Genomic DNA, 14,015 nt, shown 5'->3' on the forward strand with positions numbered 1-14,015 from the left:
GATATTAACCAACCCAAATTCCATCCATGGTTCTATGATGCAACCTTCTTGTTTTAAAGTTATTTAAGTTAAAATCTTCCATCAAGGTTTTGTACTAATTTATGGGTGGAATTCTGGTTTAAGCACCCCATATAACCCCTTATAACATTTTTTTTATTTTTTGGAATTTAAAAACAAATTTTTTTCCTAATTGTATGAATTCCCATGTATAGAACAAAAATTCACAAAAGTTTTCTGAAAATTCCAAAAACTAAAAAATGATGAGGGTTATATGGGTTGCTTAAACCAGAATTCTGACAATTTATGTTCATCAAAATTTTATATTGTTTTGAACACTAGCTTAACCCTTTTGATACTAAACTACCTCTGGTTCCATGCTATATCTCCCTGTTTCAATGTGATCTAAACTACTTCCTTCCATCAAAATTTTATTTTAATCTATGTTCTAAATAATGACAAAATTATATTACCAAATTTTTCATTATTTTCAAAATTAACTGAAGTAAAGATAGTGTTGAAATATAGTAACAAAAGGATTAAATATAATACACCTTTTCAAATGAATGGAAAATATCTTTACTCTTAAGTTCCACTTGAGAGTGAAGGTTGCAGAATTCACTATTTTGACAATCTTTTTGTGAAGCTTTCAAAGTATTTTCCCATTTTCACAACAGATGTTATCATATTTTCATTCATATAACATCCTGCTTTTGTTTTTGACTAACCTTTTTGATATCACTCCCACCTGAAACTGCTCTTGGATCTGTGTTACAAACTCCTTGTTTTAACCCTTTTGATACTAACTCATCCAAGACTACCATGGTTCTGTACTACAAATGTCTTGTTTTCAAAAATTCTGAATTAAAATCTTCCACCAAAACTTAGTTGTAATTTATGTTCCTAACACTAGTTTAATAACAAAGTTATTTTCATTAAATTCTTTGTTATATTTAAAATTAATTGAAATAAACACTTAGGGTATCTCAACAAAAAGATTAAAGTGATCTAAATTGAAAGCTCCCATCAAAATTTTGTGTTAATTTATGCTCCAAACTCCAGCTTAATGACAGTTATTTTACCAAATTCTTCATTATTTCAAAATTAATTCAAACAAAAGCAATGTATTTCAACAGAAATAAGGTAACAAAAGAATTAAAAAAGCATCTTGATAAAGTGAGGATCTAACATATTTAATATAGTGAGGTCCACAAAATATTTTATTAAGCCTTATGCATTCAGGTTACTCCATCAAATGTAATACTTATTCATTAACTTTATTTTGAATTAATCTTGCAGCTTTGAGATTTCAATGATGTGATTGTAGGGTAGGTGTAAGAGACCAGATATTGATAGTTTGAACATAAAACAGATAGAATATTTGGGCTGCATGTGGCCAGTTTAAAATGCTAATGGGTTAATTCAAATTTAACCTGTAATGAAAAGTAAAACCATTAATGTTCATGATAATTCTTGTCAAAAAATGCAAGTTAGATAACTGTGAGGTCTACATTAATAAAAAAAGTTTGATTAAAGAATGAGCTGGGTCTTTGGTAAGTACTGTGGTGACCCCAAACATGTTTCAGAGTTATTGAACCTCATCAGAATAGCATAACCTTACTTGAATTTACTAGACCTTAGAATGATTGAGAAAATATGAGTAACAAAGCATTCTTGATAAGGTAATTTAAAATAATGAAAAAGGTGCCTCTTATATGAAGAATATATAATTAAATATGTTAGCTTCCACCTAACTATTCATTTTCCATGCAGAAGGCATCTCTGGGGAGCATCTTGACTAATATAATACAAGGGATATATTATTTCAGCATTAACTGTGAAACAAACGGTCATTCAAACTGAAAGAGCTGTTCACATTTATTACAATTGTTATTATTGTTATAAGATGGTGAGCTGGTAGAATTTTTAGAGCAGCAGAATAAATGCCTTGTGGTTTGTCTTCCTATTCTTTACATTCTTAATTCAAATCCTACTAGCATCAACTTTAGCTTTCATCCTTTCAGAGTTGCAGTCACGTACTAGCATCGATGGTATTGACCAACTCCCTGCTTACACACTAAATTTCAGGCCTAGTGCGTACATTGGAAGCAGTTATGAATTTTCATGTGTGATAAAACTTGTGCAATTTTTACTCAACACTTGATTAGGGGTGGTGGCGGGTTGGATAGGGGAAGACACCCAGTTACATTGGTTAATGAAACAAGGGAGGTAACTCTTTATTCTCAGTGAAATAAATCTTAAGGTAGCAATGAGTGCTATTGATTAACCTGGACATAATTTATTATTGGTATTTATGTTCAACTGTATTAGTGGTACACACACACACATGATATATATATATATGTTTGTGTGTGTGTGAATGGATTTTACCAATGCTGCATTGATAAATGGTAAAGTTGTCTTTGGTATTATCCACTCTCTACAGTGTATGGTCCCAATTTTCATATTATAACTATATTATTTGAATGACTGACTTAACCAGTTACACTATTGATACATTTATGGCAATAATCAATACCATTATTGCTTTACTTTGTATAAATTAGTTACTTGCAACAATTTATTACAAGGTTTTATTTTTATTTGTTAAGTTTTATTACTTTCAGAATTATATACAAATTACCATGCCAGTTTTATGTAATTTGCTTAATGAATCAGGCTGCTTAATTTGAGATGATGAATGTTAATTTGTGAAGATGTGTGAAGCTGTTTGCCAAAAAGTTTCTTCATTGTTTGGCAATTTGTCAGTTTGGTTGTTTACTATATTTCTAACCTGTCTACCAAAATGCTTGCTTGCAAAGTTGTATGTTTCAAGCTACCTGTAAACCTAAGTTGGCTATTTGCTTATAATATATAGTAAGGACAAAAACAAACTGGCTTTCACACACTCTATATATTATTTTCCAGTTTAGTTATTTGCTAATCATTTGCCTAATTTATCCATGTTTTGTAAATATGGCAACTGGACAAGTTATTGTAGGTAATAAATTACTTTAAATGATCTTTTAATATTAGCATGTATGAGCATGTCTGAATAGTTTACAAGTTTAACGTTGACTTCTAAGTTGACTCTGCTAAGCTGAGTAGATTTTTTTGTTTACTGGTTACTCAGTTTGTTAACTAGTTGGTTGATAGCTATTTTACTATTTGGTTGTCTGCAAAGTCAGTTATTTGGCAATGTGTAACACTGCATGAAGAACATGCCAAGTTAGCAGTCAATTGCATGATATGCCTAATTGCATGCTTGCATGCAATATTTGTATATTGTTACACATAGGCTATTTTCTTATAACTTGTGTGTCTACTGTGTTCAGTGCCAATTTATTTGGCTACATTACTATGTCTTCAGATTAGCAACTTTACTGTCAACTTTGGTAATCTCACTATTTGGAAAGTAACAATTTTCTTTTCTTTCAAGCATATTATAAAAGTTACATATTTCCTAGTTGGATCAATTTATATATTTTCTAATTTCATTATTTTTTAAATTTTTTATTTTATGAATCCAACTTAAATATATAATATATAATTTGCTTGCAAAATTTTAAGTTTGTAGCTAGTTGGCTATTTCCATTATAAACTATGGAGCATGAATTGGCTCTTAAAAGTATTTCCTGTGTTTTGCCATTTTAAATTAGCACTGTAGCTACTGCATATGTAGCCTATTGGGATATTATAATACTATATATATATGTGTGTGAGTATATGAGTATGTATATATGTATGCGTGTGTATATCTATGTGTGTATATGTATATATATATATGTGTGTGTGTATATATATGTGTGTGTGTGTATATATATATATATATATATATATATACATACATACATACATACATACATACATACACATATATATATATATATATATAAATATTATTTTTAAATATCCAAGGGAAATAACCCATTCGCTCCTCAAAATAACCCATTCATGTTCATAAATCATTTCGTATAAATCAAATTGGGTATGCTTATTTCTTAGCATTTGAACTATTTGAGTTATTTTCGCAATTTATCCAGTACAACGCTTAAACAAGTAAATGGTATTTTCTTAAACAATAGATCCACTTCTTTCGGTTAGTGACTTATTCACGAATATACCAACACTAGCGCCGCTGAAGGTAATATTCTCTGCGAATGTACAAAAGCTTTTTTTCAGAGTTATTTACTTTGAATTGTTATTATCTCATATCTAATTAGCCTGTTATTACGTAACATGCTTCACGATTTTAGTATACATACCTTATTAGTATCTCCTCCTAAGTTCTATATACTTTGGGAATGTATTAAAGCCCTTTCATGTTATTACATAATTGACTTCACAATTTGGGTATTCATAATTCATTGAGAATTCCTAAAAACAAGATCCTGTGTAAGACAGTTCAGTATTCCCAATAAATGCACAAAAACCGTTTTAAGGGCTACATACTTTGTATTTTTGTTACTGGATTAACAAAACAATTATGAGAACAGAACTAAGGGATACCCTCGCTTGATGGGGATGCTCAGGTTGGAGGGATCAGTGGAATGGCTGGCAGGGCGAATAGAGTGCAGTATTATGGGCATGTGTTGAGGAGGGATGACGAGCATGTTCTGAGGAAGGTGCTTGAGTTTAAGGTAAATGGACTGCAAAAGCAAGGTAGACTGGGGAAAACATGGAGAGGACAGGTGGAGGAGATTAGAAGGATTGGCTTGAGAAGGGAGGACACCCAAAACCAGGCAAGATGGTGTGAGGGCGGTTGCTATGGCCATGAGGTAGAGCGGGCCACCCCTGTTAATGGAGACAAAACCCGGATTTAAAACACTGAATGATGATGATGATTTTGTTATTTCTTGACAAAAAACATGACGTCTATGACATCAACACACATACATACAGAATACACACACATATAATGAATGTCATGGTGTGTCAATCAACACAAACACCCGTCTGCTATCTGTGACAGATCATGAGTGGAAATGCTTGAAGGGGCTTTTTGTTTTCATCTTTCCTATTTGGATTTTTGAAACACACATCCATATCCAAATAGTGGAGAAAAACCTGAATGTAGGATATATATTCATTCCCAGAATGTAGGTTGGCATAAACTATTTGAATATTAATTTTGAGTTAGAAAATCTCATGAGATTGCACCATATATATATATATATATATATATATATATATATATATATGTGTGTGTGTGTGTGTATATTTCACTTGGGTATTGTGAGACTAATAACCTGGTGTAGAACTCAATATCTGTATGCTTCAGAATGAAGTGTTAGACGAGTACAGAGCAGTAATAAGAAAACGAGATGACAAAGGAAAAAACGATTGTTATGAACTTCATTAGCTTACAGCTGTTTCTACTATAAGATGCAGTGGACCCTTAATTGAGTGCCTGAATAACACCTTATAGCTTCATTGGAGCCTCAAATATGAAGTCATCTTCTTGTGTATATATATATATTTATATATACAGCGTGTGGTGAATAAAGTCATCTAAATTATGCAAAAATGAAAATAACTCTGACATAAGATTACCCAAGAATATCTTGAAATACTAAGGAGGAAATTTATTCAATGACATTGCCATTGGCTTCAACCACTGCCTCCAGACAACTTTGGAATCTCCTGCAGCTCTTCTGGACAGTCTCTTTATTTAAGTTGGTGTATGATGCCTTAATCCTTGCCTTAAGTTTGTCTTACAAGGAGTTTTGTTGGTCTCTTGTTCAATTGCACCCCACACATAATAATCAAAGGAGTTGCAGTCTGGGGAATTAGGTGGTGAGATGTTAGCGGTGATGTGGTTGCAGAAATTGTCTGACAGTCATGACTGGGTTCTCCTGCTTGTGTGGCATGGTGCAGAGTCCTGTTGTGAGAGATAGGGTCTTCCAGCAACCACCCTCTTGACCCAGGGCAACACTATTTCCTCCACCAGGCACTTTATGTAGGCCTCTGTGTTAAGTTTGAGGCCGTGTAGGAGGATGAATAGCAGTATAACATTGCCATCACTAGTGATCACTCCAAATACCATAATGTTGACTGGATGTTTGATTTTTATCACTCTTGGTGCATATCCTTAGATTGACACCAAAACACTCTGAAATGTTCGTACTGAAGTTTCCAGTGTGAATGCCAAGCAGTACAGCATGTCGTTTCCAAATTTCTGGCAGAGTAAATTGTGTCATGGTGCTGTTTTTCTCACAGACGGTGCCCACCTGATTCTACTATACTGTGTAGTTGACAAAATCAAAAACAAACAATGCATATGCACAAACTTGAAAATATAAAATGGCAACAATTTACCCATTGCACCTCTTCGGACAGGGGAGGTCAGCCACTTCCCCTTAGTGGCTGACCTCCCCTGTTCGAAGGTTATAATGGACACAGGTTCGTGTGTCACATAGCTAGCTAGAGGCGAATGCCTCTTGGAGCTAATCAACGGCAGCATTCGTCCTATTTCCCTGGACTGCCATGTTAGCTTGGCGATAGCTATTAATATATACATACACATGTATATCAAATATAGATTGCAAAAATCAATTTTTTTCCAGTTTCTGATTTTTCATAGCACATTCTCAATATATCAGCCTATTCTAATATACTTTTTTAAAATAATGGAAAATCATCATCATCTTTGTTTAACATCCTCTTTCCATGCTGGCGTGGGTTGGACAGTTTGACTGAGGACTGGCAAGCCAGGAGGCTGCACCAGGTTCCAATCTGATCTGCAAGGTTTCTACAGCTGGATGCCCTTCCTAACACCAACCACTCTGAGAGTGTAGTGGGTGCTTTTTACATGCCTCTGGCACAGGGGCCAGCCAGGCAGTACTGGCATCGGCCATGCTTGAATGGTGCTTTTTATGTGCCACGCACAGGAGCCAGTCCGGTGGGACTGGCATTGACCACGCTCGAATGGTGCTTTATGCAACTAAAAATAAATAACTGCATGCTTTCATTATCCTTAACATTCATGTGATTTTAAATCCAGCATTTGCCCCAAAGAGATAAATCCTTCACTGCATATAATATTTGTATCACAATTTAGGTGGAAAATAACAATAATACATCAAGGAATTACAAACGCTTACACTTAAACAAAAATATGTTATTCAAAAGCATTGCTGTGAAAATAATATTTTGCAAGTTTAACATGCTTCAGACTGAAGTGTAAACATATTAAAGTGCATGATACAGGAGCAGTAGTTTATGTATTGAGGTATATTTGTACATAGATGGCAATCAAGAGTTGCACAGGACTGAAGTATTTCTTAGCTATAAAGATGTAAATTTGGTAATGATAACATTGAGTTTTTTAAGCACTACCAAATGGTATTAGTAGTTGAATGTAAAGCATTAAATGCACAAATTATTTGCACATATACATAGAAAAATGAAAATAGAAAACTTTCTTTAAATCTGTTGACACCAACCTGCCCTTAGTTCTATGAAGCAAACTTCCTGTTTTAAAGTTATCTTGATTAAAATCTTCCATCTAAATTTCATGCAAATTTATGTTCCAGACACCAGCCAAAAACTGACAGTTTAATAAATTGTTTGTTACTTGGAAAATATTTTGAAACAAAGACTTCATTGCAACAGAAATACAGTAACAAAAGAGTTAAATATTACATTGAATGTTGTATGTGTGTGTGTGTGTGTATATATATATATATATATATATATATATATATATATATATATATACACACACACAGTACTCTTTGATCTCAGCCAAATGGCCAAGATATGAATGCGTGTCTATTTGAGTTTCCATCAATTTTTCCCATTCACTAGTCTGAACATGGTATGGCTTGATCTATCTAATGCATATGCCTCAGTGCCACACAAATTACTGATGAGAGCCATGGACCACTTCCAGATTGCAGACAAAGTAAAAAGATTAATGAGGATATATTATAACAGTTTTGAGATGAGGTTTATAGCTGGAAATTTTACAACAGATTGACACCGATTGGAGATTGGCATTGCTGCTGGCTGCGCAGTATCTGTTATGTGGTTTATCTTAGTCATGGAGATGATTTTGAAAGCAGTGGACTTTTTGGAAAAAATCGCCCATGTTCAATCACCTAAGAAGGCCTTCATGGATGACGTGACACTTCTATCAACAGAGGTTAGACAAGTTTGTGAAGTGGTCAAGGATGCGATTCAGAACAAAGTCGCATAGTCTGACATTTAATAAGGAAGTGCAAAGAGAATTCAAGTTTCAAATAGTCAAGGAAGAACCCGTTAAGAGCTTAGGGTGAGTATATGCCGGAACATTGTCATGTAGGAGTCATAGGATGAACATTATGAAACAAGCCAAGGTTGGATTAACAGTAATTGACAACTCAAAGCTGCCAGGTAGATTTAAAATTTGGTGCTTACAGTTCAGCTTGTATCTGTGACTTTCGTGGCCACTTTTAATATATGAAGTAGCACTGTCACAAGTTCAAATTATTGAACAAAAATGTAATGTGTTCACTAGAAAGTGGCTAGGCCTACCTCGGATGTTGAACAATTCAGCTCTATGTCGTAAAAGAGGCTCATTGCAGTTACTGCTAGTGTCAATAGTTAAAATTTATCAACTAGGGAAGGTAAATGGTGATGATGCTGAGAGAGTTAAAAAACATAGAAATCAGGTGTAATCCACCAAATGTAAAAACGACCAGGAAGTGGAAAGCTGAAGCAGAGACTGATGACATTCTGTCTTACCGAGAGATGGTAGGTGCAACACAAATTCATTGGAAGGGACTTGGTTTTGGCGCAGATTGGTTCAGACCATTTGCAAGTATGATGCAGAGCAAACGCAAATCTGTTGTTAGTAACAGCGTCAAAACAAGGGAAACAGAAAGAGAAGAGAGCTTCATTTAATCCAATGCACTCAACAAGAGCAGATGACGAGATGGGAGGAACATGTTGAGAGAAAAATAAGTCAGAATGAAATATGGAGGTGGACTACATCTTGGCTAATTTTTGTGATTCATTCATCCTATGATGTCTTGCCATCGTCTACAAATCTAGTAAGCTGGAATGTCTCAGAGAATGATATACAAATGCAGAAAGGTCGGAACACTGAAATATAATCTTTCCAGCTGTTCACTAGCATTGAATAGATATACATGGAAACACAACCTGGTCCTTAAGATTATCTTCAAGGCTATAAAGAAACAAATTGCTTTCATCAACAGTGGAAAAAAAAAACATTGAAAGGACCAACCAGAGATTTCATTACCTTCATGCACTCAGGACAGCAGATCTGTGTTGAGGAAGAAACTTCCTGTGAGCGTTGAAAAGTAGAACGGCTATTGGGAGGTGGCTGCAGATTTACCAGGGTGCCAAAGATTCTTTCCCATTCCATAATACAGATTTTATGATTTAGCAGTCCTTGCATGGAATTTTTGTTTCTTTTTTTTAGACAAATATTACGCTGATGAGATTCATATACATAAATGTGAATTTTTATAAATTCACTAGTGAATATGAGTTGAAACAAAAATTGTAGGATATATATTTGTTTTAATTATTTATTATATTATATCTTTTTATAGTATAATTATATTATAATGTTAATAAATTTTTAATATGTCAATTATATTTGTCTATTTCCTTTAATATATATATATATATATATATATATATATATATATATATATATATATATATATATATATATATATATATACATGCACACACATATAATGTGTGTGTATGTATACAACACTATTAGGTATCTGAGTAAATTCATTCTATATAAGAGAATATTTCTAGCTTTGCTCTGAAACAATTTCAACATTCTAAATCCTGATGAGAACTGCATCAAAGCTGAACAGAACCCACCTAAGTTGTAGCTATGAGCAGTCTGTAGTTAGATCTTCATATTTCTCAGAAGTAAGTTTTGAAATATTTCCTTAAGTAGACAGCTTCATGTGCTCCATAATGTGATTTGCACTCAATACATCAGTAGATCTGTAGGTTTCCCTTAGGAGTGGTAATTCTGAAAAATTTTTATTTGCAACAATATTTTGTTCTCATATAGTGTAACTAATCTCTTAGTTTAGAAATGTGATTTTATAACGAGCAAAATTATTGTTCTGTTCCGGTGGTATTGTATAAACATATTAAGAGATGCGTTATTGATTCATGACATCACTCTTATCAGGTTTTAAATAGAGTATACAGTTACCAGATTTCATTCCAAGAAGGTCAGATTTGGTAGAACATTGTATTTTATTTTTTTTATCCATATTTGATTCATATATTTTGTGCTTTGTTTGCGCGTGCGTTTTATACACTGGCAGAGGTTTTGTTATATTAATACATAGTTATAAAATAAGCATGAATAATGGCCATTTTAAGTATTATAAGGAATAGTCACTGGAGTTATTTCCCTTGCAGCTGCAACGCAGAAGAAACGAAACAACCGGAACCCCCCGTCCAGACCTCCGCTGTTCGAAGACACAAGTAGCCAACAAGCTCCTTATGGCTATCCAAATGAAGGTAACAAAAAATAAAAGATAATAATACAGACAATGATAATTACAATAAAAAAGATATAAGTATTATAAATGTTAACGTTATAAAATTAACTAGCATGCCTGTCTCTTCTATGTAAGTCTGTTTCTTGATGTATTTTCTTTTAGAACTGTTTAATCTGTTGTGTTTTCCCCTCTCACTGTAGGGAAACTGTTGAGGAAAGAAAAGATTCATTATCATAATTTTCATTGTAGATATTTATTTTAAGTTATAATTCTTTAAAAAAAAAAAGTTAAAATAGCATGAATTAACTCCCTTATATTTGTTCTCCGTCTCTCGTTTCTGCAAAGCAGAAATATTTCAACTTAGATAAAGAGCCGTAAATTAACAGAATCGTCAGAGCATCGGGCTAAATACCTTGCGATATTTCTTACGACTCTTCACGCTCTGAGTTCAAATCCTGCCTAGGCCGACTTTGACTATTTATCCTTCCTGCAGAGATAAAAGTACCAGTCAAGTATTGGTGTTGAAAGTATCAACTAACCCCTCCCCTCAAACATTCCTGGTCTTTCGCCTGAATTAAAAACCTTCATTTCAACTTGGATAAACCTTTAGCTCTACAGACTGTGGGCATGCTGAGGCACCACTTTGAATGGTTTTAGTTGAACAAATAAATCCCAGTACTTATTTTATTGGTCTCATTCGTCGAACTGCTAAGTTAAAGAGACGTAAACAAACCAGCACTGGTTGTCAAGCGGTGTTGGAAGACATACATAGATACATACAACTTATATATATCCTTATCAAAGTACTGCTTTTATGCAAGTGATGTCACACTTCCTCTGATTCAACAAGAGCTTTAAAGTTCTCGGTTGTTTACCCATGATTAGGAGGTCCTTTTCTGTGATTATATTTAACTCGGTTCCGCTGGACTTAAATTCCACTGGACTTAGATCCCACTGGACTTAGATTCCACTGCACTTCCACTCAATCCCAACGATTACACCTGTTTTCCTGCTTCTCTCAGCTTGTTTCGAATTTATGTATAATTCTCTGTCTAACTACATGGCACCCTGGGCAAGTGTTTTCTACTTGGGCCCCAGGCTAATCAAAGCCTTGAGAGTGGATTTTGGTAGACAGAAACTTAAAGAAGCATGTCATATATATATGTATATGTTATATGCATCTGTGTGTGTATCTGTATTTGTTCCCCATCACCACTTGATAACCAGTGTTGGTTTGTTTACATCTCAAATGTAAACAAATCAGTATTCTATTGGTCTTTTTGGCAAAAGAGACCAATAGAATAAGTACTAGAGTCAATTCATTCAACTAAAACCATTCATGGTGGTGCCCCAGCATGGCTTTAGTCTAATGACTGAAACAAGTAAAAACATTGAAAGCTCCACTGATATTTTCCATACCTACATCCAACAATATTGTATTTATTAACTTTCTCTTTTTCTTGTTATTAGGTTACCCACCCAACTCTGGGCCAAACCCCTATGGACAGCAACCCCCCAATATCAATTTCCCTGGAGGCCAACTACTCAATGACCCAATGGCCTCTATGGCAATGCAATATGGATCTTCACTTGCCGATCAAGGAAAAGAATACATGCATAAAAATGTATGGAATATCTTTATGTTTCCATTGCTATCACTACTATTGTTGTCACCATCACACTACCACCATTATTATTCATTAACATTACTGTTACCGCCATCATCAGTCAATAACAATGCTATCATTACCACCATCATCATGATGAGTCAATAATAATGCTGTCATTACCATCGTCATCAGTCATTAACATTACTGTCATTACTTTCACTATCATTAGTTAGTGACCGTGCTGTCATTAGCACCACCATCATCAATCATTAACATTACTGTCATTACCATCTTCATTAATCATTAACACTACTGTTATCATCATCAACATTACTGTCACAACTATCTTCATCATCAGTCATTAACATAACTGATACTTTGACCACCAGCATCATGAGTCATCATCAGTCACTAATATGACTCTTACTACCACTTCTTATATGAGATAGCCTCTATGTGGTTACTCGGCCTGTTAGAAATAGCAACTCAGATCTTACCATTATAGGAAAGGTCACAACAATTAATATGGTCCTGGGTTCCCTGCAGGTAGAGGAAAAGAAGGAATGATCACAGCTTGATGCTTTGGTCATGGGTTTGTTAGATTAGGGTGGACCTAGAGTTAAACAGCAACAATTTTTTGTTGAAAAACTATTTATTTCTGTTGCTAAATCTGTTAGGGAAGTCAGGAAACAAATTTCTGATCCATTATTTAAAAGAATTTTAAAACTTTATGCAAGTAGTAGTAGTCAGTTTAATGGACTGTTGACCCAACACTGCCACATCTCCTTAATTTATGATCTTAGGCCAATGTTAGAAATCTTTGATTTATTTTTCTTCTGTCTCAGGTGGTGGAGATAATGAAGACAGTATAACACCTAACATAAAGATTTATAGCATATATAGATTATTTTTATTTATGCTCAGTGTTATGTTTGGTAATATTATCTGTTGTATTTATATTTTATTATCTGTTATATATACATATCATCACCATCATCATCATCATCATTTAACATCTCTTTTTCATGCTGGTATGGGTTGGATGGTTTGACAGGAGCTAGCAAGCCAGAGGGCTGCACCTAGCTCTAGTTGCCTTTTGGCATGGTTTTGTACAGCTGGATGCCTTTCCTAATGCCAACTACTTTACAAAGTGTACTAAGTGTTTTTTATGTGGCACCATTACCAACAAGATCACCAAGTACTTTGAGAAGCAAAAACTCCTAAACTGGAAGGGAGGACAAGGATTGAGGGTGGTGACTTTATGCCAGTTGAGAGATCAAAGGTATAGAGAGAGGGACAGTGATAGGTGTCATGCTATAGAGTAGCTACATAATTATCCCAGTTTGAAAAGAAAGTAGAGTGAGTTACAGAGTAAGATAAAGAGAGCAATGGTGAGAAAGATGTGTTGGAACCTGTCCTCGAGGGATATTGGGAGTGATGAGAATAGATGAGGTAATACTGAGGTTTGAACTGGGTAGGATAGAGGGGACTAGCAAATAGTGGAGAGAATTATAGGAGAGGCTTGGGGACTGGGTTTGTGGTAGATATGTGAAGTTATATTAACTGAGTGTTTAATACCTATAGTTATTAACATATTTAGGCCAGATGAAAATAGACATGGCTATGAATTCCAAGCTAAAGGCCACATATTTCTGCTTAATAGATTTTTTGTTTTATCTTAAGTAAAAGACATGATCATGCAGATTTAAATTTTATTGTTTAATGTTAAAATAACTTCTCTTTTACAGATAGAAAAGTATGTCTCCACGTCCAAACTGAAATACTATTTTGCAGTGGACACCAGTTACGTTGGCAAGAAACTCACTCTTCTCCTATTCCCCTACTCACATACAGTAAGTTGCTAACAACAGAAAGAATATTTTTCAATATATTAACATAAAATATGCAGATAGTA

General features: G+C 34.2%; 1 protein-coding gene across 3 annotated transcripts in view; it reads left to right on the forward strand.

Moving 5' to 3' along the window:
• Positions 1 to 14,015, forward strand: part of LOC106881158 (protein YIF1B) — a 53,781-nt gene that overhangs the window by 16,815 nt on the left and 22,951 nt on the right. For all 3 annotated transcript variants that reach the window (XM_014931448.2, XM_014931447.2, XM_052971759.1), the window contains exons 2-4: positions 10,408 to 10,509; positions 11,961 to 12,115; positions 13,849 to 13,953. In XM_014931448.2, coding sequence (XP_014786934.1) covers positions 10,408 to 10,509; positions 11,961 to 12,115; positions 13,849 to 13,953 — 362 coding nt within the window. The remainder of the gene's footprint in view (positions 1 to 10,407; positions 10,510 to 11,960; positions 12,116 to 13,848; positions 13,954 to 14,015) is intronic.

The sequence above is a fragment of the Octopus bimaculoides genome, chromosome 11, assembly GCF_001194135.2.
Source record: "Octopus bimaculoides isolate UCB-OBI-ISO-001 chromosome 11, ASM119413v2, whole genome shotgun sequence".
Lineage (NCBI taxonomy): Eukaryota > Metazoa > Mollusca > Cephalopoda > Octopoda > Octopodidae > Octopus > Octopus bimaculoides.